Source organism: Molothrus aeneus, chromosome 31 (genome assembly GCF_037042795.1).
Source record: "Molothrus aeneus isolate 106 chromosome 31, BPBGC_Maene_1.0, whole genome shotgun sequence".
NCBI classification, from domain to species: Eukaryota; Metazoa; Chordata; class Aves; order Passeriformes; family Icteridae; genus Molothrus; species Molothrus aeneus.
Window position 1 is genome coordinate 3,038,835 of NC_089676.1, and position 23,950 is coordinate 3,062,784.

The 23,950-nt window shown below is 60.0% G+C and overlaps 1 protein-coding gene across 2 annotated transcripts in view; it reads left to right on the forward strand.

The window, feature by feature from the left end:
• Nucleotides 1-6,684: 6,684 nt before the first annotated feature.
• The window catches only part of KIRREL1 (kirre like nephrin family adhesion molecule 1), a 28,136-nt gene continuing 10,870 nt past the window's right edge, over nucleotides 6,685-23,950 (forward strand). For both annotated transcript variants that reach the window (XM_066568017.1, XM_066568018.1), the window contains exons 1-5: nucleotides 6,685-6,790; nucleotides 22,016-22,165; nucleotides 22,508-22,657; nucleotides 23,046-23,203; nucleotides 23,611-23,761. In XM_066568017.1, coding sequence (XP_066424114.1) covers nucleotides 6,739-6,790; nucleotides 22,016-22,165; nucleotides 22,508-22,657; nucleotides 23,046-23,203; nucleotides 23,611-23,761 — 661 coding nt within the window. In that variant the 5' untranslated portion in view covers nucleotides 6,685-6,738. The remainder of the gene's footprint in view (nucleotides 6,791-22,015; nucleotides 22,166-22,507; nucleotides 22,658-23,045; nucleotides 23,204-23,610; nucleotides 23,762-23,950) is intronic.

Consider the following 23,950-nt stretch of genomic DNA (forward strand, 5'->3'; position numbering starts at 1 on the left):
CCGCGATTCCCAAATTTCCTCTCCAGAACCGGGGATTTCGGGAGGAATCCCTGACTCTGGAGAGCAAATTTGGGAATTGTGGCACAAAATTCCCGCCTGGAAGGGGCTCGGGGAGGGCTGGAGGGGTCCCAGGAATTCCTGGAATGCTTGGGCTTGAGGGGCTTTTCCAACCTCGTAAATCCTGGGAATCTGAGTTAGAGGATCCTGGGGTTCTGGGGTCCTGGGATCCTGGGATTCTGGGATTTGGGGGTTCCGGAATTCAGGAGTTCTGGGATTCTGTAATTATGGGATCCTGGGGTTCCGGGGTCCTGGGATCCTTGGATCCCGGGGTTTTGGAATTCTGGGATTTTGGGCCTCTGGAATTCAGGAGTTCTGGGATCCTGGGATTCCATGATTCTGGGTTCCTGAGGTTCCTGAGGCTCTGGAATTCTGGGATTCTGAGATTCCAGGAGTCTGGGATCCTGGCATCTTTGGATCCTTGGATCCTGGGATTCTGGGATTTTGGGGTTCCAGAATTCAGGAGTTCTGGGTTTCCAGGATTCTGGAATTCTGGGGTTCTGGGATTCTGGGATTCAGAGAGCCCGTGGCCACAGAGCAGCAGGATTTAGGAGCTGGGGAAACTGAGGCACGGGGGGCCCCGCTGGCCGCACCCGGGGAGCTCTGCAGGGCTGGGATTGGGGCCTGGATTGGGGCCGGGATTGGGGCCGGGAGCCGTCTGAGGAGAGGGAAGAGGGGATTGGGGATCTGGGATTTGGGATTTGGGATTTGGGGATTGGGGATTTGGGGATTTCACCCTGGCTCGGGATTGGGCCGAGGAGGAGCTCTGGGCTGGGGGGGATGGGGTGGGAATGGGTCACCCGGCAGCCACCAGTGACCGCCAGTGACCAGTGACCACCAGTGACCGCCAGTGACCACCAGTGACCACCAGTATCCACCAGTGACCACCAGTGACCACCAACATCCACCAGTGACCGCCAGTGACCACCAGTGACCACCAGTGACCGCCAGTGACCAGTGACCACCAGTGACCACCGGTGACCGCCAGTGACCACCAGTGCCCACCAGTGACCAGTGACCACCAGTGACCACCAGTGACCGCCAGTGACCACCAGTATCCACCAGTGACCAGTGACCACCAGTGACCACCAGTGACCACCAGTGACCACCAGTGACCGCCAGTGACCACCAGTGACCACCAGTGACCGCCAGTGCCCACCAGTATCCACCAGTGACCACCAGTGACCACCAACATCCACCAGTGACCACCAGTGACCACCAGTGACTGCCAGTGACCACCAGTGACCACCAGTGACCACCAGTGACCATCAGTGACCACCAGTGACCACCAACATCCACCAGTGACCACCAGTGACCACCAGTATCCACCAGTGACCACCAGTGACCAGCACCCACAGTGACCACCAGTGTCCACCTGTATGCAGCACCCACAGTGACCACTGTCCACCTGTGTCCAGCAGTGTCCATCACCCACCAGTGTCCCCCAATGACCACCCCTACGCAGCACCCACAGTGACCAGTGACCACCAGTGCCCACCAGTGACCAGTGACCACCAGTGCCCACCAGTGACCAGTGACCATCAGTATCCACCAGTGCCCACCAGTGCCCACCAGTGTCCAGCATCCACAGTGACCAGTGACCACCAGTATCCGCCAGTGTCCACCAGTGACCACCAGTGACCACCCCTACACAGCACCCACAGTGACCAATGACCACCAGTGACCACCAGTGACCACCAGTGTCCAGCACCCACCAGTGTCCAACAATGACCACCTGTACACAGCACCCACAGTGACCAGTGACCACCAGTATTCACCAGTGTCCACCAGTGACCAGCACCCCCCCAGTGTCCACCTGTATCCAGCTCCCACCAGTGACCAGCACCCACAGTGACCAGTGACCACCTGTGTCCAGCAGTGTCCATCACCCACCAGTGTCCCCCAATGACCACCCGTACACAGCACCCACAGTGACCAGTGACCACCAGTGTCCACCAGTGCCCACCAGTGTCCACCAGTCCCCAGCACCCACCAATGACCACCAGTGACCACCAGTGTCCGTCCACCCATATGCAGCACCCACAGTGACCAGTGACCACCAGTGTCCACCAGTATCCACCAGTATCCACCAGTGCCCACCAGTGTCCACCAGTGTCCAGCATCCACAGTGACCGGTGACCACCTGTGTCCAGCACCCCCCCAGTGCCCACCAATGTCCAGGTCCCACCAGTGACCAGCACCCACAGTGACAACCAGTGCCCAGCACACAGAGTGACCAGTGCCCACCAGTGTCCACCAGTGCCCAGCACCCACCAATGACCACAAATGACCACCAGTGTCCACCCGTATGCAGCACCCACAGTGACCAGTGTCCACCAGTTCCCCCCAGTCCCCCCCAGTGCCCCCCAGCCGTTCCCGCTGTGCCGGGATTTGGCCGAAATCCCCCGAGGAGCTCAGGAGTTATTTTGGGGCTGGAGAGGCTTTTCCTGGGGAAATGGAATTCCTGCAAATCCCCGGCAGGGAGATAATTCCCTCGGGATGGAGGGCAGGGATTTGGGAGTTGATTTCTGGGGGAAAAAAAAAAAGGAAAAAATATTCAAAAAGAGTCATAAAGAGACACATTTGGATGGGAAGGGCTGGAGGCTCCGGCCTGGCTGCTCCTTCCCCTGTGGAAACGCTTCCCAAAATCTAAAAACCCATGGAAATCGTGGAATTCCTGCCTTTCATCCCAATTCCAGGGCCCCAGCTCCCCAGAGAATCCCGATGGAGATCCTGGGGCCGACCAGGAGGGTTTTCCTTGGCCACCCCAAGGATCTTCCTCATCCATCCCAAACATTTCCCTCGTCCATCCCAAATGTTTTCCCGGTCCACCCCAAAGATCCTCTTGGCCACCCCAAAGATTCTCCTTGGCCACCCCAAAGATCTTCCTGGTCCACCCCAAACATTTTCCCTCGGGGATGGGTGAAGCCGGCTCTGGGATCTGCCGGGAGCCGCGGGCTCCGGGTGGATATCCCGGGAATTCCGGCACAGATTGGGATTCCACGGGATCCGGGTGGATATCCCAGGAATTCCGGCACAGATTGGGATTTCACGGGCTCCGGGTGGATATCCCGGGAATCCCGGCACAGATTGGGATTTCAGGGGCTCGGGGTGGATATCCCAGGAATTCCGGCACAGATTGGGATTTCACGGCTCAGTGCAGACCCCGCCCGCCCCCGGCGCTGCAGAGCGAGGAACGCGGGCCCAGTGCCAGACCCGGAGCTCCGGGTGACAATCCTGGAATTGTGAGCGCTGATCCCAGAATGTGGGGTGCCATTCCCGGAATTTAGGATGCCAAACCTGGAATTTGAGGTGCCAATCCCAGGATTTGGGGTGCCAGTCCCAGAACTCCGGGTGCCAATTCCTGAACTGGGAGTGCCAGTCCTGGAATTCCAGGTGCCAATCCCAGAACCCCGGGTGCCAATGCCAGAATTTGGGGTGCCAGTCTCGGAATTCCAGGTGCAAATCCCAGGATTCGGGGTGCCAATCCCGGAACTTGGGGTGCCGATCCCAGGATTCGGGGTGCCAGTCCCAGGTCTGTCCCTTCTGGGCCCGTTTCCCCCCGGCTGCTCCGTGATTGGATGTGGAATTTTGGGACTGGGGAGCAATCCCAAAACTGGGGTCCCGTGGGCTGGGGGATTCGACATTTCCCAGTGTGGGGATTTGGGATCCAGTGTGGGGATTCGGGATCCAGCCCCAGGATAATGGAGCAAGCATTGGGTATTATGGGCCAAACTCTGGGATAATGGCTCAAATATTGGGATTACAGACCAAACTCCAGGATAATGGACCAAACATTGGGAAAGTGGGCCCAAAACTGGGATTATGGACCAAACACTGGGATAACGAGCCAAACATTGGGGTTATGGGTCAAACTCTGGGATAACGGACCAAACTCTGGGATAATTGACCAAACACCAGGATAATGGGCCCAAAACTGGGATTATGGGTCAAACATTTCCGGGATAACGGACCAAACTCTGGGATAACGGACCAAACCCGGGATAATGGACCAAACCTGGGATAAGGGACCAAACCCGGGATAAGGGATCAAACCCCGGGTTAAAGCTGCAGCCGAGCTGCCCAGGCCGTGACGCCTCCTCCTCCTCCTCCTCCTCCTCCTCCTCCTGTCCCTCCCAGGTTTTGGGGTCCCCGCTGCCTCTCCCGTGCCCCCGGTGCCCCTGCCCGGCTCCCGAGTGCGGACACAGCGGCTTTTCCCGACCCGTCAGCGAATTCCCGGCTCCTCCTCCTCCTCCTCCTCCTCCTCCTCCTCCTCCTCCTCCCCACATTCCCGCCACTCCGGGGCCTCTCCCGCTCCCGGGACCCTCCGGCACCGAGCGGAGATTTCGGAGGATTTGGGAGAAAACCCCAAAGAGCCCCACGGGCCCGGCGGTGGCCGGGAGCGCCGTCCCAGCCCGGCTCCCCCGCGGGGTTGGCTTTTACAAAAACCCGATCTTTTCACCCCGTTTCGCTGCGGCCCAGCTCGGGCGCTTTGGAACTGGAATCTTCTGGTGCCGCCCCCCCGGGAATTTGGGAATTCCTGGGGCTGGGGGAGCCGTGGAAAAACGAGAGGGAGCCCTCGGTGCGTCCCGAACGGGACAAGGCCCGGGAGCGCTGCCAAGAAAGGGAAAAAAATGCTTGGAAATCCCCGGGAGAAAGGGAAAAAATGGGAGAAAATGGACTTTTCCATGGAAAAAAACTCTGGGAAGGAGGGGCTGGGCGGCCTCTGGTCGCGGTGCTCCCCGACCCCCTTGGCCCAGCTCCGTTTTTCCCAAGTTTCCTCCAAATCCCTCCAGGCGGGAGGGAAAAAAGAAAAAAAAAAGAAAAAAAAAAAAAGAAAATTCTATTTAAGATTAAAGAGGGAAAAAAAAAAAAAAAAAGAGAGAGAGGGATAAAAAAGAAAAAAGCTCCAAAAAGAGGAACCGAAAAGGGAAAAAAAAAAAAAATTCCAGCCCTGAAGAAAAGAAAAATCCCGGGAAGATGGAGGAGCTCCCACGCACGCGGGCGCGCACGGGGACGCGCACGGGGCCAGATGTGCGCAGCAGGGGCCAGGAGGGGCCAGATGTGCGCGCCCGCACCCCCAGGTGGGCACGGCCAGGTGTGCCCGGGCCTCCCGAGCCGTGGGCAGATGTGCGCGCACAGCAGCACCGCCCCGAAAGGCAGATGTGCGCCCCCAAATGCAGATGTGAGCCCCCAAATGCAGATGTGAGCCCTAAAGGGCAGATGTGAGCCCCGAAATGCAGATGTGAGCCCCGAAATGCAGATGTGAGACCTAAAGGGCAGATGTGAGCCCCAAAATGCAGATGTGAGCCCCGAAGGGCAGATGTGAGCCCCAAAATGCAGATGTGAGCCCCGAAGGGCAGATGTGCGCCCAACACGAGTGCAAACATGGGCGACATGTGGGAACAGGGGTGCACGAACACCCCAAAACGCACAATTACACCCCAAAACACAGATCTACACCTCAAACCACACAATTACACCCCAAAACACCGATCTACACCTCAAAACGCACAGTTACACCCCAAAACACAGATCTACACCTCAAAACGCACAGTTACACCCCAAAACACCGATCCACACCCCAGCGTGTGTGCGCACAGGCCCTAACACAGATCCACACCCCAAACACGGGTGTGTGAACCCCAGCAGACCCATTGACACCCCAAAACACGAGTGCACGCCCTGAGACACCGCACGTTTACATCCCAATACACACGTGCGCAGCCCAAACCACACATTTACACCCCAAAACCCGCTCCAAAATCCGGCTCTTCCAGCCCAAACCCCCCTGTCCCACCCCAAACCCCGCTCTCCTGCCCCAAGTCCAGATCGTACACCCCAAATCCCCTTCGAACCCCCCTCGCACACCCCAAATTCCCCTCTCCTGCCCCGAATTCCTCTCTCCTGCCCCAAATCCCTCTCGCACACCCCAAACCCCTCTCGCACACCCCAAATCCCCCTTCTCCCACCCCAAATTCCCCTCTCGCACACCCCAAATCCCCCTCGCACACCCCAAATCCCCCTTCTCTCGCCCCAAATCCCCCTCTCCCGCCCCAAATCCCCCTTCTCCTGCCCCAAATCTCCCTCTCCTGCCCCAAATCCCCTCTCCCACCCCAAATCCCCCTCTCTCGCCCCAAATCCCCCTCTCCCGCCCCAAATCCCCCTCTCTCGCCCCAAACCCCTCTCGCACACCCCAAATTCCCCTCGCACACCCCAAATCCCCCTTCTCTCGCCCCAAATCCCCCTCTCCCGCCCCAATCCCGCTCTCCCGCCCCACCGCGCGCTCCCCGCGCAGCCCCACGCGTGACACGCGCGCACGTCCCCGCTCTCCCCCTTCCTTCCTCCCTCCCTCTCCTCCTCCTCCTCCTCCTCCTCCCCCCCGCTCCCGCCGCTCCCGCTCCCCCTCCCGGCGCCCCCTCCGCCCCCCGCCCCGCCCCCGCCGCCGCCGCTCGCTCGGGGCTCGCAGCGGAGCCGCCGGAGCTCCGTGGCCCTTCCCGGCCCCTGCCCGGCCCCGGCCCGGCCGGGCCAGGCTCGGCTCGCCCAGAGCGCCGCCGGTACCGGGGGCGGCGCGGGGCCGAGCGGGGCGGCGATCCCGAAGCGGAGCCCCCAACCGGAGCCCCCAACCGGAGCCCCCGGCGGGCCCGGCCCCGGAGCGCGGCCGCCGCCACGGGACGGGAGATGCGGATCCTCCTCCTGTGCCTGCTGACTCTCGCCGGGACCCGCGGGCAAGGTGGGCACGGGGCCGGGGGCACCGGGGGCACCGGGGGCACCGGGGGGCGCCGGGAGCGGGACCGGGAGCGGGACCGGGAGCGCCGTTCCCAACTCCGCGGGCAGCGCTCCAGCCCCGCTCGCCGCCGCTCCCGCCCGTTCCCGGAGGGAGGAACGAGAGCCCGGCCCCGGCCGGTCCCGGGGGTTCGGAGCGGTCCCGGGGGTTCTGGCGGTGCCGGCGGGCCCGCGGCCGCCGCTGGCGGTACCGGAGGGTTCGGATGGAATCGCGGCCGGTGCTGCTCAATGCCGGGCCCGGTTTTGCCAATTCCCGCCGTGGGGTCTCGTGGATTCCCGGTACCGGGGGATCGCGGTGGGACCGGGCCCGGTTCTCCCGAACCCCAGGGATGGTTCTCGTGGACCCCCCCTTCGGTACCGGGGGATCCCGGTGGGACCGGGCCCAGTTCTCCGCGGTCCCGGGACTGCTCCTCGTGGAGCCCCCCTCGCTCCCGATGGAAGCGGGCCCGGTTCTCCTGGACCGCCTCTCGGTACCGGGGGGTCCCGACGGAACCGGGCCCGGTCCTCCCTCCCCGGGGCCGCTCCGTTCCCCCGGTTCCGGTCCTGTTGGAGCCCCCGGGCCGGGACCGGGGTTTGGGCCCCCCCTGATGTGGGTCCCGGGGCCGGTTCGGGGACCCTGGGGTCAAACGGGACCCCCGGGAGGGGTTGGGGGGGGGGACAGGGCTGAGGGTGATGGGGGGACTCGACCGGGCCGGGGGGGTCTGTCCGTGTGTCCGTCCGTCCGTCCGTCCGTCCGTGGCGAGCGCAGGGGCCGCCTCCGGGGGGACCCCAGGACCCCAATCCGGGCATTGCTTGGGGAAGGGTCTGGGGGAGCCCGGACCCCCCCCTTTCCCATCCCCACCCCCACCCCCCAGAGCCGCCTCCCGGGGTGGGGGTGGGGAACAACCCGACCCCCCCCCCCCCAGGACCCCCAAAATCCTCCCCGGGGGAAACTGAGGCACGGGGGGAGCTGCTCTGCCAAGGTCACGCTGAGGAAAAGCCGCGGGGCTGGGGGGGGCCGGGGGTCCCCAAAACCCCCCAGAAACCCTCGGGGGGCGCGGGGGGGGCGCCCCCATCCCCGCGGGGAGGATTTTGGGGAGGGGTCCCCCCCTGTGCGCGGGGCCGGGGCCGGGCTCTGCCCCAGCGCGGCCTCCGGCGCTTCCCAGCTGCAAAATCCAATCTAATTTTTAATTAAGGGGGCGGCGTTGCTAAGATGCCGAGAGGAGAGAGGGGAAGGGAAAGGGAAAAAAAAAAGGGAGAAAAAAAGGAAAAACCAAAAAAAAACCACAACCCAAAAAAAAACCCCCAAAAAACCCCAAAAAAGCCGCCTGGACCGCGGGGCTTTGGGGAGGAGCGGGAGGAAGGCGCCGGTGGGGCCGCGACCCCCGGGGCAGCGCCGGGACCCCCGCGGGGCCGGGGCAGCTCCGGGGCAGCGCCGGGGGCTCCGCGGCCCCCGCGAACAAAAGCGGCCGCGCTCCCGCCCGGGGCACGCGGGGAGCGGCGGGAGGGACCCGGGAGGGACCCGGGGCAGCGGGGAGGGACGGCTCCGGTTTAACGGGGAGGGACCCGGGACAACGGGGAGGGACGGCTCCGGTTTAACGGGGAGGGACCCGGGGCAACGGGGAGGGACGGCTCCGGTTTGGGATGGGATGTTCCCGGTCTGGGATGGGGTGTTCCCGGTTTGGGGAGGAACGGCTCCGGTTTGGGGCGGGACAGTTCCAGTTTAGGATGGGAGGGATCTGGTTTGGCATTGGTGGCTCCGTTTTGGGATGGGGCAGCTCCAGTTTGGGATGGCTCTGTTTGGGATCGATGGCTCCAGTTTGGCATTGATGGCTCTGGTTTGGGATGGGGGCAGCTCCAGTTTGGGATGGCTCTGTTTGGGATGGGACAGGTCCATTCTGGGATGGTTCCATTTTGGGATCAATGGCTCCGGTTTGGGATCGATGGCTCCAGTTTGGAATGGGACAGGTCCGTTTTGGGATGGTTCCATTTTGGGATCAATGGCTCCGGTTTGGGATCAGGGGTCACATCCCTGTGTGACAATCCCAGCGACCCCCAAACCCATCCCAAACCCATCCCAAACCCATCCCAAACCCATCCCAAACCCATCCCATCCTTTCAATCCCATCCTTTCAATCCCATCCTTTCAATCCCATCCTTTCAATCCCATCCCAATCCCACCCCTCTCCCTCCACCGTCACCTCCCACAGGAGCCTTGCCCCAATGCCCGGTCAAAATTTGGGGCTTTTATGGAAAATTTTGGGGTTTTTTCTGTAAAATGTGGGGGATTTTGGGAAAATGTGGAGTTTCCCTGGAAAATTTGGGGTTTTTCCTGGAGATTTTTGGGTTTTTTTCTGTAAAATGGGGGGGGGGGTTGGAAAATGGGGGGTTTTCTGTAAAATGTGGGGTTTCTGTAAAATGTGGGGTTTTCTCTGTAGAACGTGGGGTTTCACCCTGCAGCAGGCTGGAATTTGGGGGAATTCTGGGCGGTTTTGGGGTCCCTCCCGCCATGGGGGGCGCTCGGGCCTGGCGCTGAATGGGGCTCATCACTCTTCATTTCTCACTAAATAATTTTCTGTATCTTATCTAAATGAAAGCCATTATTCTTCCCCGTTTCAATCACTCGCCGTGATTGCGCCTCAAATTGAAATATTTATTCATTTTCTGGGCCCTTCTTCTTCTCTCCGCAGGGTTTTTTATTTATTTTATTTTATTCTTTATTTCATTTTATTTTTTAATTTTATACTATATTTTAATTTTTTTTCTTTTATTGTGTATATTTTAAATATATATATATATTTGGTTTATATTTTAATTTAATTTTCTTTTATATATTTTATATTTATATTTTATTTTTTATTTTATTTTATTCCCTTCCTTCCCTTCCCTCACATGGGAGAGGTGACAGCAGGGACCTGACCCCGAGGGATTTGGGATCCTGGGGGATTTGGGGTTCTGGAGGATTTGGGATCCCCACGGGATCTGGGATCCTGGGGGGGTTGGGATCTCCTGGGATTTGGGATCCCACAAGATTTGGGATCCCATGGGATGTGACCCCTTGACCCCAAATTTTGTGGCGGGGACAGGGCCAGGGCCAGGAGCGCCCTGGGTGTCCCCAGTCCCTGGGAATGGGATTTGGGGTGATTTCAGGTGATTTGGGGGCGATTTTGTGGTGATTTGGGGGCGATTTGAGCTGATTTTGGGTGATTTTTTGTGATTTGGGGTGGGAAACCCCAACCCCGAGGCCCCAGAACCTTCTCCTGGTTCCCTTTGTGTCCCTGAGGCGACCTCGGGGATGGCGCCTCTGCCCCAGCTCATTAATTCATTAATTTATTCATTGATTCATTCATTTATTCATTCATTAATGATTTATTCCTTTAATCCCCCTGCTTTAATCCAGGCTTGATTTAATCCCGAGTTTTGCCCACCTGGGCAGACCCTGGGAATGCCCAGCTCGGGTTGGGCTTCGGGAATTCTCGGGGACTTTCAGCAGTTTGGGGGAATTTTCGGGAATTTTTTGGGAATTTTTGAGAATTATTGGGAATTTACGGGAATTATCGGGAATTGATATCCGAGGTTTTAGGAATTATCAGGAATTATTGGGAATTCTCAGGAATTATCATGGATTTTGGGGAACTTTCAGGAATTATCATGGATTTTTGGGAATTATCAGGAATTATTGGGAATTTTGGGGAATTTTTGGGAATTAGTATCCTGAATTATGGGGAATTATTGGGAATTTTCGTGGATTTGGGGGTATTTTGGGGAATTTTTGAGAACTATCGGGGATTATCGGCGATTCTCGGGGATTTTCGGTGATTTTCGGCACTTCTCGGGAATTATCGGGAACTCTCGGCGATTTTCGGCAATTCTCGGCCATTTTCGGCAATTCTCGGCCATTTTCGGCAATTCTCGGCGATTTTCGGCAATTCTCGGAGATTTTCGGCAATTCTCGGCCATTTTCGGTAATTCTCGGCGATTTTCGGCAATTCTCGGCGATTTTCGGTAATTCTCGGCGATTCTCGGCAATTCTCGGCGATTTTCGGCAATTCTCGGGGATTTTCGGCAATTTTCGGCAATTCTCGGGAGTTATCGGGAATTCTCGGGGATTTTCGGCAATTCTCGGGGATTTTCGGCAATTCTCGCCAATTCTTGGTAGTTTTCGGCAATTCTCGGGAGTTATCGGCAATTCTCGGCGATTTTCGGCAATTCTCGGGGATTTTCGGCAATTCTCGCCAATTCTTGGTAGTTTTCGGCAATTCTCGGCGATTCTCGGGGATTCTCGGGGGTTTCTCGGTAATTTTGGGCTTTCTCGGCAGTTCCGCCCCCTCCCCACCATTTCCCGCCGTTCCCCCCGGCCGTTCTCCCCCCCCCGGCTCCTCTTCCCTTCATTATCTCCTCATTAATCGCTCCGGCTCTCGCTCGGCGCTAATTGCGCTCTCCCGGGCACGCGGCTCATTTGCATAGACCCGGCTCGGGGAAAGGGGGGACGGGGGGGGGACAGAAACCCCAAAATCCCCCCCAAAATCCCCCCAAAACTTCCCCAAAATCCGCCCATGGGGACAGAACCCCAAAATCCCCCCCAGCCCCACAGAGACCCCACGGGAGCCGGGGCAGATCCAGGGGGAACAGCGGGAAAAGGGTCGGGATTTGGGGTTTGGGATTTGGGGATTTTGGGGATCTGGGATCTGGGGATTGGGGATCTGGGATCGGGGATTTGGGGTTTGAGATTTGGGATTGGGGATTTGGGATCTGGGATTTTAGATTTCAGATTTAGGATCGGGGATTTGGGATTTTGGGATCAGGGATGTGAGATTTGGGATTTTTGGGATTTGGGATTTTGGGGTTTGGGATCTGGCATTTGGAATCAGGGGTTTGGGGTTGGGATTTGGGATCAGGGATTTTGGATTTGGGATTTTAGATCTCAGATTTGGGATTTGAGGTTTGAGATTTGGGATCTGGGATCGGGGATTTGAGATCTGGGGTTTTGGGATTTTGGGGTTTGGGATTTTGGTGTTTGGGATTTTGGGATTTGGATCTGAGATTTAGGGTTTGGGATTTGGCATCTGGGATTTGAGATTTTAGATTTCGGAGCGAGGATTTGGGATCAGGGATTTGGGATCGGGGATTTGGGATCGGGGATTGGGGTTCGGGATTTTGGGATTTGGGGTCTCGGGGTGCACCCAGAGGCGCCAGGATCTGGCACAGCCCCTCCTGTCCCCCCACCCCAGAAGTGACACCGGGACCCCTGGGATGGGAGGAAAGAGCGGGAAAAATGGGGGGAAAAAGGGGGAAAATGGGAAAAAGGATAAAAAAGGGGGGGGAAAGGAAAAAATGGGGGGAAATGGGGGGAAAAGCGGGGAGGAAAGGGGGGAAAGGGAAGAGAAAGGGGGAAAGGGGAAGGAGGCCTTTGCTGCAAGGGCTGGGACATAAAGGGCTGGCAGCGTTGCCATGGCAACGGGCGGATTATGATCCAAATGGAAATCAAAATCCGGGGGGGGGGTTTGGGATGGGAATGGGAAGGGAAGGAGGAAAAGGAGGAGGAGGAGGAGGGGGAAGGAAAAAACAACTTTTATTTCCAAGGCGAGAGCGGCTGGAGGCGTTGCCATGGGAACGGGGGGGGGGAAATTGAAATTTTTTTTCTTTTCTTTCTTTTTTTTTTTTTTTTTTTTTTTTAATTAAAGAGGAATCGGGGAGGGGGAGGAGGAGGAGCGGGATGAAGGCTCCGGCACCGGGAGCACCCCAAACCCTCGGGGTGTCCCGCGGGAGCCGTGCCCAGGGCGGTTTTCCCCCCAAAATTCACATTTTTCCCCCCAGAATTCACATTTCCCCCCTTTAGCCACATGGGGTTTTACCCAAATCCACATTTTCCCCTCAAAATCCACATTTTCCCCTCAAAACCCACATTTTCCCCTCAAAACCCACGTTTTTTCCGTCAAAATCCACATTTTACCCCAAAAATTCACATTTTCCCCCTTTAGCCACGTGGGGTTTTACCCAAATCCACACTTCCCCCCCAAAATCTACATTTTTCCCTCAAAATCTACATTTTCCCCCCAAAATTCACATTTTCCCCCCAAAATTCACATTTTCCCCCTTTAGCCACGTGGGGTTTTACCCAAATCCACATTTCCCCCTTTTTTTCAAGTAGATTTTCCCCAAAATCCACATTTCCCCCTTTTTTCAGGTGGATTTTCCCCCAAATCCACATTTCCCCCTTTTTTTCAGGTGGATTTTCCCCCAAATCCACATTTTCCTCCTTTCCCCACGTGGATTTTTCCCAAATTTCCCTTTTTCCTCCTTTCTTCACGTGAACTTTCCCCAAAATTCCCATTTCCCCCCCTTTCTTCAGGTGGATTTTCCCCCAAATTCCACATTTTCCCCTTCCCCAGTTGGATTTTCCCCCATTTTCACTTTTTCCCTCCCTTCCCAACGTGGATTTTGCCCGAAATTCCCATTTTTTCCCCCTTTTTTCCCCTCCTTGGGGCTGGAGTTGGGAACATCCCGGATCTGGGGCCACTTTCGGGGGGACAATTCCCGGCCCCTTTTTCCTCCTCCTTTCCCTCCTTTGGTGAAATTTTATTTAAGAAAAGAAATTTCCGGGCGGATTTGATTTCATCAAGATGGAAAAAAAAAGGGAATTCGGGACGGGCGGCTTTGGGGGGATTTTTGGGGCAGTTTCGGGGTTTTCAGGGGGATTTAGGGCAGGGATGGAACCCTCGGGGTCAAGGAGAGGAGCGGGGAGGGAAACTGAGGCACGGAAATTCGGTTTGTTCCGTGGAAAGCAGCGATTCCCGCCCCGGGAAAAAACCAGGGAAAAATCAGAAATGATCCCAAAAAATCAGAAATGATCCCAAAAAATCAGAAATGATCCCAAAAAATCAGAAATGATCCCAAAAAAATCAGAAATGATCCCAAAAAATCAGAAATTATCCAGAAATCAGAAACGATCCCCAGAACCCCGGGCGGGCCGGGGAGCAGAGGGTTAAAACCTCGGCGTTTTTGCCTTTCCTCGCCTTTCCAGAGGGAGCCTTGGCAGGAAATTCCTCAAATTCCAGGAGTGTGGGATCATCGACCGCAGCCAGGGGCGAGCGGGAGCGGGAGCGCTCGGGACACCCCAAAAAAACCCCGAATCTCCCCCCCAAAAAAACCCCAAAACTCCCCCAAAACGCCCCGAATCTCCCCCCAAAAAACCCCGAATCTCCCCCCAAAAAACCCCAAATCTCCCCCCAAAAAAACGCCCAAATCTCCCCCAAAAAAACCCCGAATCTCCCCAAAAAAACCCTGAATCTCCCCCCCAAAAAAATCCCGAATCACCCCAAAAAAACCCCAAATCTCCCCCAAAAAACCCCAAAACTCCCCCCAAAAAAACCCGAAACTCCCCCCAAAAAAACCCCGAATCTCCCCCAAAAAAACCCCGAATCTCCCCCAAAAATCCAGAATTCCCACCCCCCAAAAAAAATTCCAGGGCCTCATCCCAAAAAAGTCCATAATTCTCCCTAAAAAATCCTGAGTCCCACCCTAAAAAAGACCCGAATCTTCCCCCAAAAAAATCCAGAATTCCCACCCCTCAAAAATCCAGAATCTCATCCTAAAAAAATCCAGAATCTCCCCCCACAAAAAACCCTGAATCTCCCCAAAAAAAGTCCAGAATCCTCCCTAAAAAAAATCCTGAATTCCACCCTAAAGAAATCCCTAAAAAAAAAAAAATTCCACCCTAAAAAAAAATCCGGAATCTCATCCCTAAAAAATCCGGAATCTGCCCCGCCAAGGAAATCCCAAACCTCCCCAAAAAATCCAAAATCCCCCCCCAAAACCAACCCCTGAATGTCCCCAAGAAAATCCCCATTACCCCAAAAAAAAAAACCCCAAAACCCAGAAAAATCCCAAACTTCCTGAATTTCACTCCTGGGATGACCCGGGTGGATCAAAGCCCCCCAAAAACGGCTCTGAACCCCCAAACTGAGCCCCCCATAGACCCAGGGACCCCTCCCCAAATCAGAAACCCCAAAACCGCCCTGACCCCCCCAAAAACGGCTCCGAGCCCCCAAACTGAGCCCCCCAAAGGCCCCAGGGACCCCTCCCCAAATCAGAAACCCCAAAACCCCCCTGAGCCCCCAAAAACGGCTCTGAACCCCCAAATTGAGCCCCCCAAAGGCTTCAGGGACCCCTCCCCAGGTCAGACCCCCCCTGACCCCCCAAAACCCCCCTGACCCCCCCCAAATTGAGCCCCCCATAGACCCAGTGACCCCTCCCCAAATCAGAGCCCCCAAACCCCCCTTGAGCTCCCCAAAACCTCCCCAAAATCCCCCCTGACCCCCCCAGATTGAGCCCCCAAAGGTTTCAGGGACCCCTCCCCAAATCAGAGCCCCCAAACCCCACAAAACTCGGACCTGACCCCCCCCAAAACCCCCCTGACCCCCCAAAAACGGCTCCGAACCCCCAAATTGAGCCCCCCAAAGGCTCCAGGGACCCCTCCCCAAATCAGAGCCCCCAAACCCCCCCTGACCCCCCCAAAATCCCCCCCTGACCCCCCCAATCCGCCCCTCCCCCCCCCCCCGATTGGCGCGGCGTTAATTAATCAGCGCAGGAACAATGTCTAATTAATGTCTAATTAGGACTTTTGTTTGTTTGCTCGGGCCCGCGGGGGGGGGGGGGGGGATTTTTTTTGGGAAAATTCGGGGGGGGGAAAAAAAGGAATAAAAATCCCGAATTTAACGAGAGGGAAATGGGGAGAAAACGTTCAAAAATGGGGGGAAAACGTTCAAAAATGGGGAAAAACGTTCAAAAATGGGGAAAAAACGTTCAAAAATGGGGAGAAAACGTTCAAAAATGGGGGAAAACGTTCAAAAATGGGGGAAAATGTTCAAAATGGGGAGAAAACGTTCAAAAATGGGGGAAAAACGTTCAAAAATGGGAAGAAAGCGCTGGAATGGTTCCCCCCCCCTCCCCGCCCCGAGCTCCGGCCTCGTTAGCAGATGTCTTAATGAGACATCGCTAATTAATGGAATGAACGGCCCCGGGAGAGGCGCCCCAGCCCCGGCCCCGCGGGGGAGGAGCAGGAGCGGCCGTGCCTCAGTTTCCCCACGGAATAACCCATCCGTGCCTCAGTTTCCCCATTGAACAACCCATCTGTGCCTCAGTTTCCCTATGGAATGACCCACCCGTGCCTCAGTTTCCCCATGCAATAACCCCTGCCTGTGCCTCAGTTTCCCCGCCTGTGCCTCAGTTTCCCCGCCTGTGCCTCAGTTTCCCCATGAGCGGCCGTTCAGTGTCCCAGGGGAGGCCGTGCCCATGGGATCCCATCCCTCGCCCCACTGCCACCACCCTGGGGACACCCCAGGGGTGGGGACAGAGATGGGGACGGGGACAAGGACAGGGATGGGGACACGGGGATACCAGGGACAGGGATGGGGACACACACGGTGACAGTGGCAGTGGCAGTGCCAGGACAGGGATGGGGACACCAGGACAGGGATGGGGACACGGGGACAGTGGCAGTGGTGGCAGTGACAGTGGCACAGGGACAGTGGCACAGGGACAGTGGCACAGGGACAGTGGCATGGGGACACGGTGACAGTGGCACAGGGACAGTGGCAGCGGTGGCAGTGCCGGCTCTCGGCGGGGCCATCGCCGTGCGGGCCTTGGGGCCGGGCCGCAATTAACGGGGAATTAACGAGGGCTGGGGTTTAATTACTGCGGGATTAGAGCGGGATTGGGGCCGGGGGTGGGGCTGGGGACATCGGGGGGGGGACACAGGGACCGGGGTGGCACCGGGGGGGACGGGGGGACATTGAACCGGAGGGGACACCGGGATGGGGAGACCTGGGGAGACCCCACAGCTCCCCCATAACCCCACAGACCCCACAGCTCCCCCTGTGACCCCACAGCTCCCCCATAACCCCACAGACCCCACAGGACCCCACAGACCCCACAGGACCCCACAGACCCCACAGCTCCCCCATAACCCCAAACCCCCACAGCTCCCCCTGTGACCCCACAATTCCCCCAGGACCCCACAATTCCCCCCTCCAGGAGCTGCTCCGGCTTTTCCAGAGCCGAGGGCGGGGATTGTCCCGGGATTGTCCCGGGATTGTCCCGGGATTGTCCCGGGATTGTCTCGGGATTGTCCCAGGATTGTCCCGGGATTGTCCCGGGAATGTCCCAGGATTGTCCCGGGATTGTCCTGGGATTGTCCCGGGATTGTCCCGGGCCGGGATCTTTGGGAAGGGGGCAGGGGAGCGGGGAACGCTCTCCGGGCATCCCCAAATCCCGAACGGCGCCGGAATCCCAAACCCGGGGTTCGGGAACCCCATCCCGGGGGAATCTCGGGGTCACCCCTGGGGACCAAGCGCTGTCCCCGCGTCCCCTGCGGGCCGGGCCGAGCCCAGAGCCCCAAATTCCCAATCCAGGAGCCCCAAATTCCCAATCCAGGAGCCCCAAATTCCCGATCCCAGAGCCCCAAATTCCCAATCCAGGAGCCCCAAATTCCCGATCCCAGAGCCCCAAATTCCGGATCCCAGAGCCCAGAGCCCCAAATTCCCGATCCCAGAGCCCCAAATTCCCAATCCAGGAGCCCAGAGCCCCAAATTCCCGATCCCAAAATAGCTCCGGGAGCGGGGGAGGGCAGGGATGGGGCAGGGCCCGGCTCGGCTCAGCCGGGAGCGGCGCTGGGCTGGAAAACGGGGCTGGGATTGCTGGGAAATGGGGCTGGGGTTGCCGGGGAAACGGGATTGATCCCTGGCAGGATGGGATCCCAAATCCCAAATCCCGTTGGGATGAGACCCCACATTCCCAGCACTTCTGGGGTCTCCAGCTCAGGACCGCTCCCCATCCCCTGGGTCCCACAAACCCCACAAACCCCACAAACCCCACAAACCCCATAAACCCCATAAACCCCATCAATCCCATCCCATGGGTGCTGCTGATCCCATCCCATCCCATAAATCCCATCCCACTGATCCCATCTCATGGGTCCCATAAATGCCATCAATCCCATCCCATGGGTCCCATGGATCCCATCCCACTGATCCCATCCCATCCATTCCCATGGGTCCCACTGATCCCACTGATCCCATAAATCCCATCCCATGGGTCCCATGGATCCCATAAATGCCATCAATCCCATCCCATGGGTCCCATGGATCCCATCCCATCCCATGGATCCCACGGATCCCATAAATCCCATGGACCCCACAGGTCCCCTCGCTGTCCCCAGCCCCTGGTGCCACCCCAGCCCTGGGGACAGAGGGGACAGAGGGGACAGAGGGGACAGCAGCGACCCCGGGACCTGCCCTGGCCGCTCCTTTCCGCTCCAGAAACCCCAAATCCTCTTTTCTTCCCCGCAGAAAGAAAAATCCCAACCCGGGCGAGAGCTTTGCATTTATTATTTCATTTTTATTTTTTTTTAGAACTCTCCTCCCTCCTCGCCTGTTTTGGGTTTGGTTTTTATTTATTTAATTTTTTTTTTTTTTTTTATTATTTCATTTTTATTTTTTTTTTAGAACTCTCCTCCCTCCTCGCCTGTTTTGGGTTTGGTTTTTATTTATTTAATTTTTTTTTTTTTTAATTTGTTTCACATAAAAATAGCAGCGAGCAACTCGGCAAGAGAAGGGAAGAGGGGAAAGGCTTTGGGAGGAGAGGGAGGGAAGGGGAGGAGGGAGAGATGAAATAAGGAGAGGGGGGAAAAGAGGATAAAAATGGGGCAAAAAGGGGGGAAATGGGGGAGAAAAGGGGGGGAATGGGGGCAAAAGGGGAAAATGGGAAAAAAGGGAAAATGGGGGGAAGGAGAAAAATGGGGGGAAATGCAAAGGGGAAAATGGGGGGAAATTGGTGAAAAAAGGGGGGGAAGGGGGAAAATTGGGGGAAAAAAAAAGGGAAAGAAAATGGGAAAAATTGGAAAAACAGGGGGACAAAGGGGGAGAAAATGGAAAAATGAGGAAGAATGGGGGACAGAGGGACAGCGAGAGGGACAGGGGGACAGCCCAGGACATGGGGAGCTCTCTCAGGGTCCTGGCTCTGCCCGGTTTGGGGACATTGCCGTGGGGACACGGGGACATTGCCGTGCCGGGCCTGGGGACACGGGGACATTGCCGCGGGCACAGGCACGTGCTGCCACACGGGAGGGCACCACGGTGACACGGGAGGGGTCACAGCAGCACAGGGGACACGGTGACACGGGGGGGTCACAGGGGACACGGTGACACGGGAGGGGTCACAGCAGCACAGGGGACACGGTGACAAGGGTGGGGGGGTCACAGCGGCACAAGGGACACGGTGACACGGGGGGGTCACAGGGGACACGGTGACAATGGGGGGGTCACAGAGGCACAGGGGACACGGTGACACGGGGGGTCACAGGGGACACGGTGACACGGGGGGGTCACAGGGGACACGGTGACAAGGGTGGGGGGGTCACAGTGGCACAGGGGACACGGTGACACGGGGGGGTCACAGGGGACACGGTGACACGGGGGGGTCACAGGGGACACGGTGACAAGGGTGGGGGGGTCACAGCGGCACAGGGGACACGGTGACAAGGGGCGGCCCCGTGGCACGGGCAGCGGTGAGGAGCGGCCAGGGGACGGTGGCGACGCGCAGGGGACACAGCAGCGAGCGAGGCGCCACCTCGTGCCTGCGCCCGGGGCCACCGCTGTCACCTCGGCGCGGTGTCACCTCGGCCGCGCGACAGAGGCCTCGGGCGCTGTCCCCGCCACCCCCGCGCCCGCCGCGGCTCCTCGGAGCGAACCGGGCCCTGCCACCCCCCCCGTGTCACCACTCCCGTGTCACCCCCCCCGTGTCACCCCCCCCAGTGCCACCACCCCCGTGCCACCACCCCGGTGCCACCCCCCCGTGTCACCACCCCCAGTGCCACCCCCCCCGTGTCACCACCCCCGTGTCACCGCCCCCAATGCCACCCCCCGTGTCGCCCCCCCCGTGTCACCCCCCCCAGTGCCACCCCCCCGTGTCACCCCCCCCGTGTCACCCCCCCGTGTCACCCCCCCGTGTCACCACCCCCAATGCCACCACCCCGGTGCCACGCCCCCCAGTGCCACCACCCCAGTGCCACCCCCCCGTGTCACCCCCCCCAATGCCACCACCCCCAGTGCCACCACCCCGTGTCACCCCCCCCAGTGCCACCCCCCCGTGTCACCACCCCGTGTCACCCCCCCAGTGCCACCACCCCCGTGTCACCACCCCCAATGCCACCACCCCCAGTGCCACCACCCCCGTGTCGCCCCCCCCGTGTCACCCCCCCAGTGCCACCCCCCCGTGTCACCCCCCCCAGTGTCGCCCCCCCCGTGTCACCCCCCCCAGTGCCACCCCCCCGTGTCACCCCCCCCCGTGTCGCCCCCCCCGTGTCACCGCCGCAGGGGTGGCACCGCCGCCTCCCCCCCCAGCCCGGTCCCTGCCAGGGGAGGAGGGACGGGGAAGGTGGCGGGAGGTGGCTCCGGCTGTGACAATCGCCACCAGCCCCCGCCGGCGGTGACAGGTCTGGCACTGCGGGGAGGTGGCGCTGGCACTGCAGGGACCCGGCGCGGGTGTTTCGGGGTTGGGGACAATGCGTGGGGACACGGGGATGGTGGCAGCCAAATCCCAAACCATTCCGGGCTGGGCCGGCGCCATCCCGGTGCCCGTTTCCCCCAAAATCCCGGCGCCATCCCGGTGCCCGTTTCCCCCAAAATCCCGGCGCCATCCCGGTGCCCGTTTTCCCCTCGATCTCCCCCAAAATCCAGCCCATCCCCATCGGCCCAGTTCCTGCCCGGTCCCATCCCGGTCCCACCCCGGTCCCAGCCCGGCCCCAGCCCGGTTCCATCCCGGCCCCACCCCGGTCCCAGCCCGGCCCCAGCCCGGTTCCATCCCGGTTCCATCCCGGTTCCATCCCGGTCCCAGCCCGGTCCCAGCCCGGTTCCATCCCGGTTCCATCCCGGTCCCATCCCGGTCCCATCCCGGTTCCAGCCCGGTTCCATCCCGGTTCCATCCCGGTCCCAGCCCGGTTCCATCCCGGTTCCACCCCGGTCCCAGCCCGGTTCCCCCCGGTGCCCGAGGCTGCGGGTCCCCCCCGCCGCTCCCTCCCCCGTTCCCCGCTCTGATTTTCCCTCCTCCCCCTCCCTCTCCTGGCACCTTCCCCTCTTTGATCTCCCGATCCCTCTTTTCCTTCATCTTCCCCCAAAATCCCCGCGGCCTCGGGGCGGGGCTGGCACCGGGGCTGGCACCGGGGGTGGCACCGGGGCTCCCCGGGCTGTCCCCAAAATCCCGCACGGGAGGAGCGCGGGGCTGGCGGGGCCGCGTCCCGGGGTGATCCCGGGGATCCCGGGGATTTGGGGGTGTTTTATCCCGGGGATCCCTGGATTCCCCATCCCGGGGATTTGGGGGTGTTTTATCCCGGGTGTTTTATCCCGGGGATCCCCATCCCGGGGTTCCCTGGATTCCCCATCCCGGGGATTTGGGGTTTTTTTTATCCCGGGGTTCCCTGGATTCCCCATCCCGGGGATCCCGGGCTCCCAGGGATCCTTGGGATGCCGGGAGGAGGAGGAGCGGACACCCCACACGGGAATTTTGGGGTCATTTCTGGGGATTTTGGGGGATGTTTGGACCCGCCGGGTGTTTTATTTTCGGGATCAAAAGCAGGAGCCTGTGGGTTTTGAGGATTCAGAAGGAGAGGAGCGGGGCGGGGACCCCGGGCTGTGCCGTTCCGTTCCGTTCCGTTCCGTGCCACATTCCAGAATAAAAACCGCGGGATTGGAGCCGGGAGAGGCGGGGGTCGCGCTGCCCCGTCCCTGCTCCAGGGCACCGTCGCATCCCGCTCGATTCCCGCGGGCCGCGTGACGCCGGGATCGATCCCGGGCAGCCGGGAATGGGAACGGGAACGGGAACGGGAGCGGCGGGGCCCGGGCTGGGGGCATTTTGGGGGTCCCCGGGAGCTCCGGGGGGATCCTGAGGGGATCTGGGGCAGCTCGGGGGGGTCCCGGGAAGATCCTGGGGCATCTCAGGGGGGTCCCAGGGGATCTCAAGAGGATCCTGGGGCATCTTGGGGGATCTCAGGGGGATCTCGGGGGGATCTCGGGGTATTCTGGGATGGCAGCGCGCACCGTGCCGCGGTGCCGGGCGCTGCGTGGTGACCGTGGTGACCGCGGTGACCGTGGCGCCGTGTCCCATGGTGACCGCGGTGACCGTGGCGCCGTGGCCGCAGCGGTGCAGACGCGCTTCGTGGAGGAGCCCGAGGACCAGACGGTGGTGGCCGGGCAGAGAATCGTCCTGTCCTGCGTGGTGCTCAACTACTCCGGCATCGTGCAATGGACCAAGGACGGGCTGGCCCTGGGCATGGGGCAGGGCCTGAAAGGTGCCCTGGGGACGGGGGGACACTGGGGTGACCCCGGGTTGGGAGGGGTGGCCCTGGGGGTGTCACCCATGGGGCAGGGGCTGAAGGGTTCCTGGGAAAGGGGGGGTGGCTCTGGGGGTGTCCCTGTGTGACTTCCCAGGGCTGTCCCCACAGCCTGGGACTGGGGTGTCCCTGTGGGATCGAGGTGTCCCTGTCTTATCATGGGATCAGGGTGTCCCTGTAGGATTGGGCTGTCCCAATGGGATGGGGGTATCCCTGTGGGATTGGGGTCTCCCAGTGGAATGGGGGTGTCCCTGTGGGATTGGGGTGTCCCCAGCTGACCCTGCCCTGTCCCCTCCCCAGCCTGGCCCCGGTACCGCATCGTGGGCACGGCGGACTCGGGCCAGTACAACCTGGAGATCCGCGACGCCGAGCTCTCCGATGACGCCGTCTACGAGTGCCAGGCCACCGAGGCCGCGCTGCGCTCGCGCCGCGCCCGCCTCACCGTGCTCAGTGAGCGCTGGCCCCACAAACCGGCCCCAGGGTCCCCTCCCCATGCCCTGTGCCCCACACGGTCCCCAGTGTCCCACAGGGTCCCCGGTGCCCCACATGGTCCCCAGTGTCCCACGGGGTCCCCGGTGCCCCACATGGTCCCCAGTGTCCCACGGGGTCCCCAGTGCCCCACACGGTACCCAATGTCCCACGGGGTCCCCGGTGCCCCACACGGTACCCAATGTCCCTCCATGTCCCACCCCTGTGTCCTCCTGGGCCTCTCATGTCCCCTCCCCATTCCCGGTGTCCCCTCCCCATTTTGCTGTGTCCCCATTCCCGCTGTCCCCTCCCCATCCCCTGTGTCCCAGGGTGTCCCTCCCGAGCCGCTGTCCCCTCTGTCCCCCCGCAGTCCCCCCCGAGGACCCCACGATCGACGGCGCCCCCGAGATCCTGCTGAGGGCGGGGACCCCCTACAACCTCACGTGCCGGGCGCGCAGCGCCAAACCCGCGGCCACGCTGGCCTGGTTCCGCGACGGGCAGCAGCAGGAGGGCGCTGTCACCAGCACGGTATGGCTGTCACCAAAACTGTCCCCAGAATTGTCCCCAGAACTGTCACCAGAACTGTCCCCAGAACTGTCACCCTGTCCCTCCTGTGCCCCCTGTCCCACTGTCACCACCCTGGCCTGGTTCCGCAATGGGCTGCAGCAGGACGGGGCTGTCACCAGCACGGGCTGGGGACACTGCAGTGTGGTGGCCACCCCCTCGTGGTGTCCCCAGCCTGGCTGGAGCTGTCCCTGTGTCCCTGTCCCCGTGTCCCCATGTCCCCATGTCCCCATGTCCCTGTCCCCGTGTCCCCATGTCCCTGTCCCCGTGTCCCTGTCCCCGTGTCCCCATGTCCCCATGTCCCCGTGTCCCCGTGTCCCTGTGTCCCCATGTCCCCATGTCCCTGTCCCCATGTCCCCGTGTCCCCTCAGGAGCTTTTGGCCGACGGGAAGCGCGAGAGCACCACGAGCCTGCTGCCCATCACCCCCTCGGAGCTGGACATCGGCCGCGTCTTCTCCTGCCGCAGCTCCAACGAGGCCGTGCCCGGCGGCAAAGAGAGCTCCGTGCGCCTCAACGTGCACCGTGGGTGGCACTGGGGACACCGGGGGGACACTGGGGACATGGGGACAGGGACAGGGACAGGGACACGGGGACACAGGGACAGGGACAGGGAGACTTTCATCAGGCTCAACGTGCACCATCTGTGACACAGGGACAGGGACCCTGGGGACATTGGGGACACCAGGGGCGGGAGAGATGGGGACGTGGATG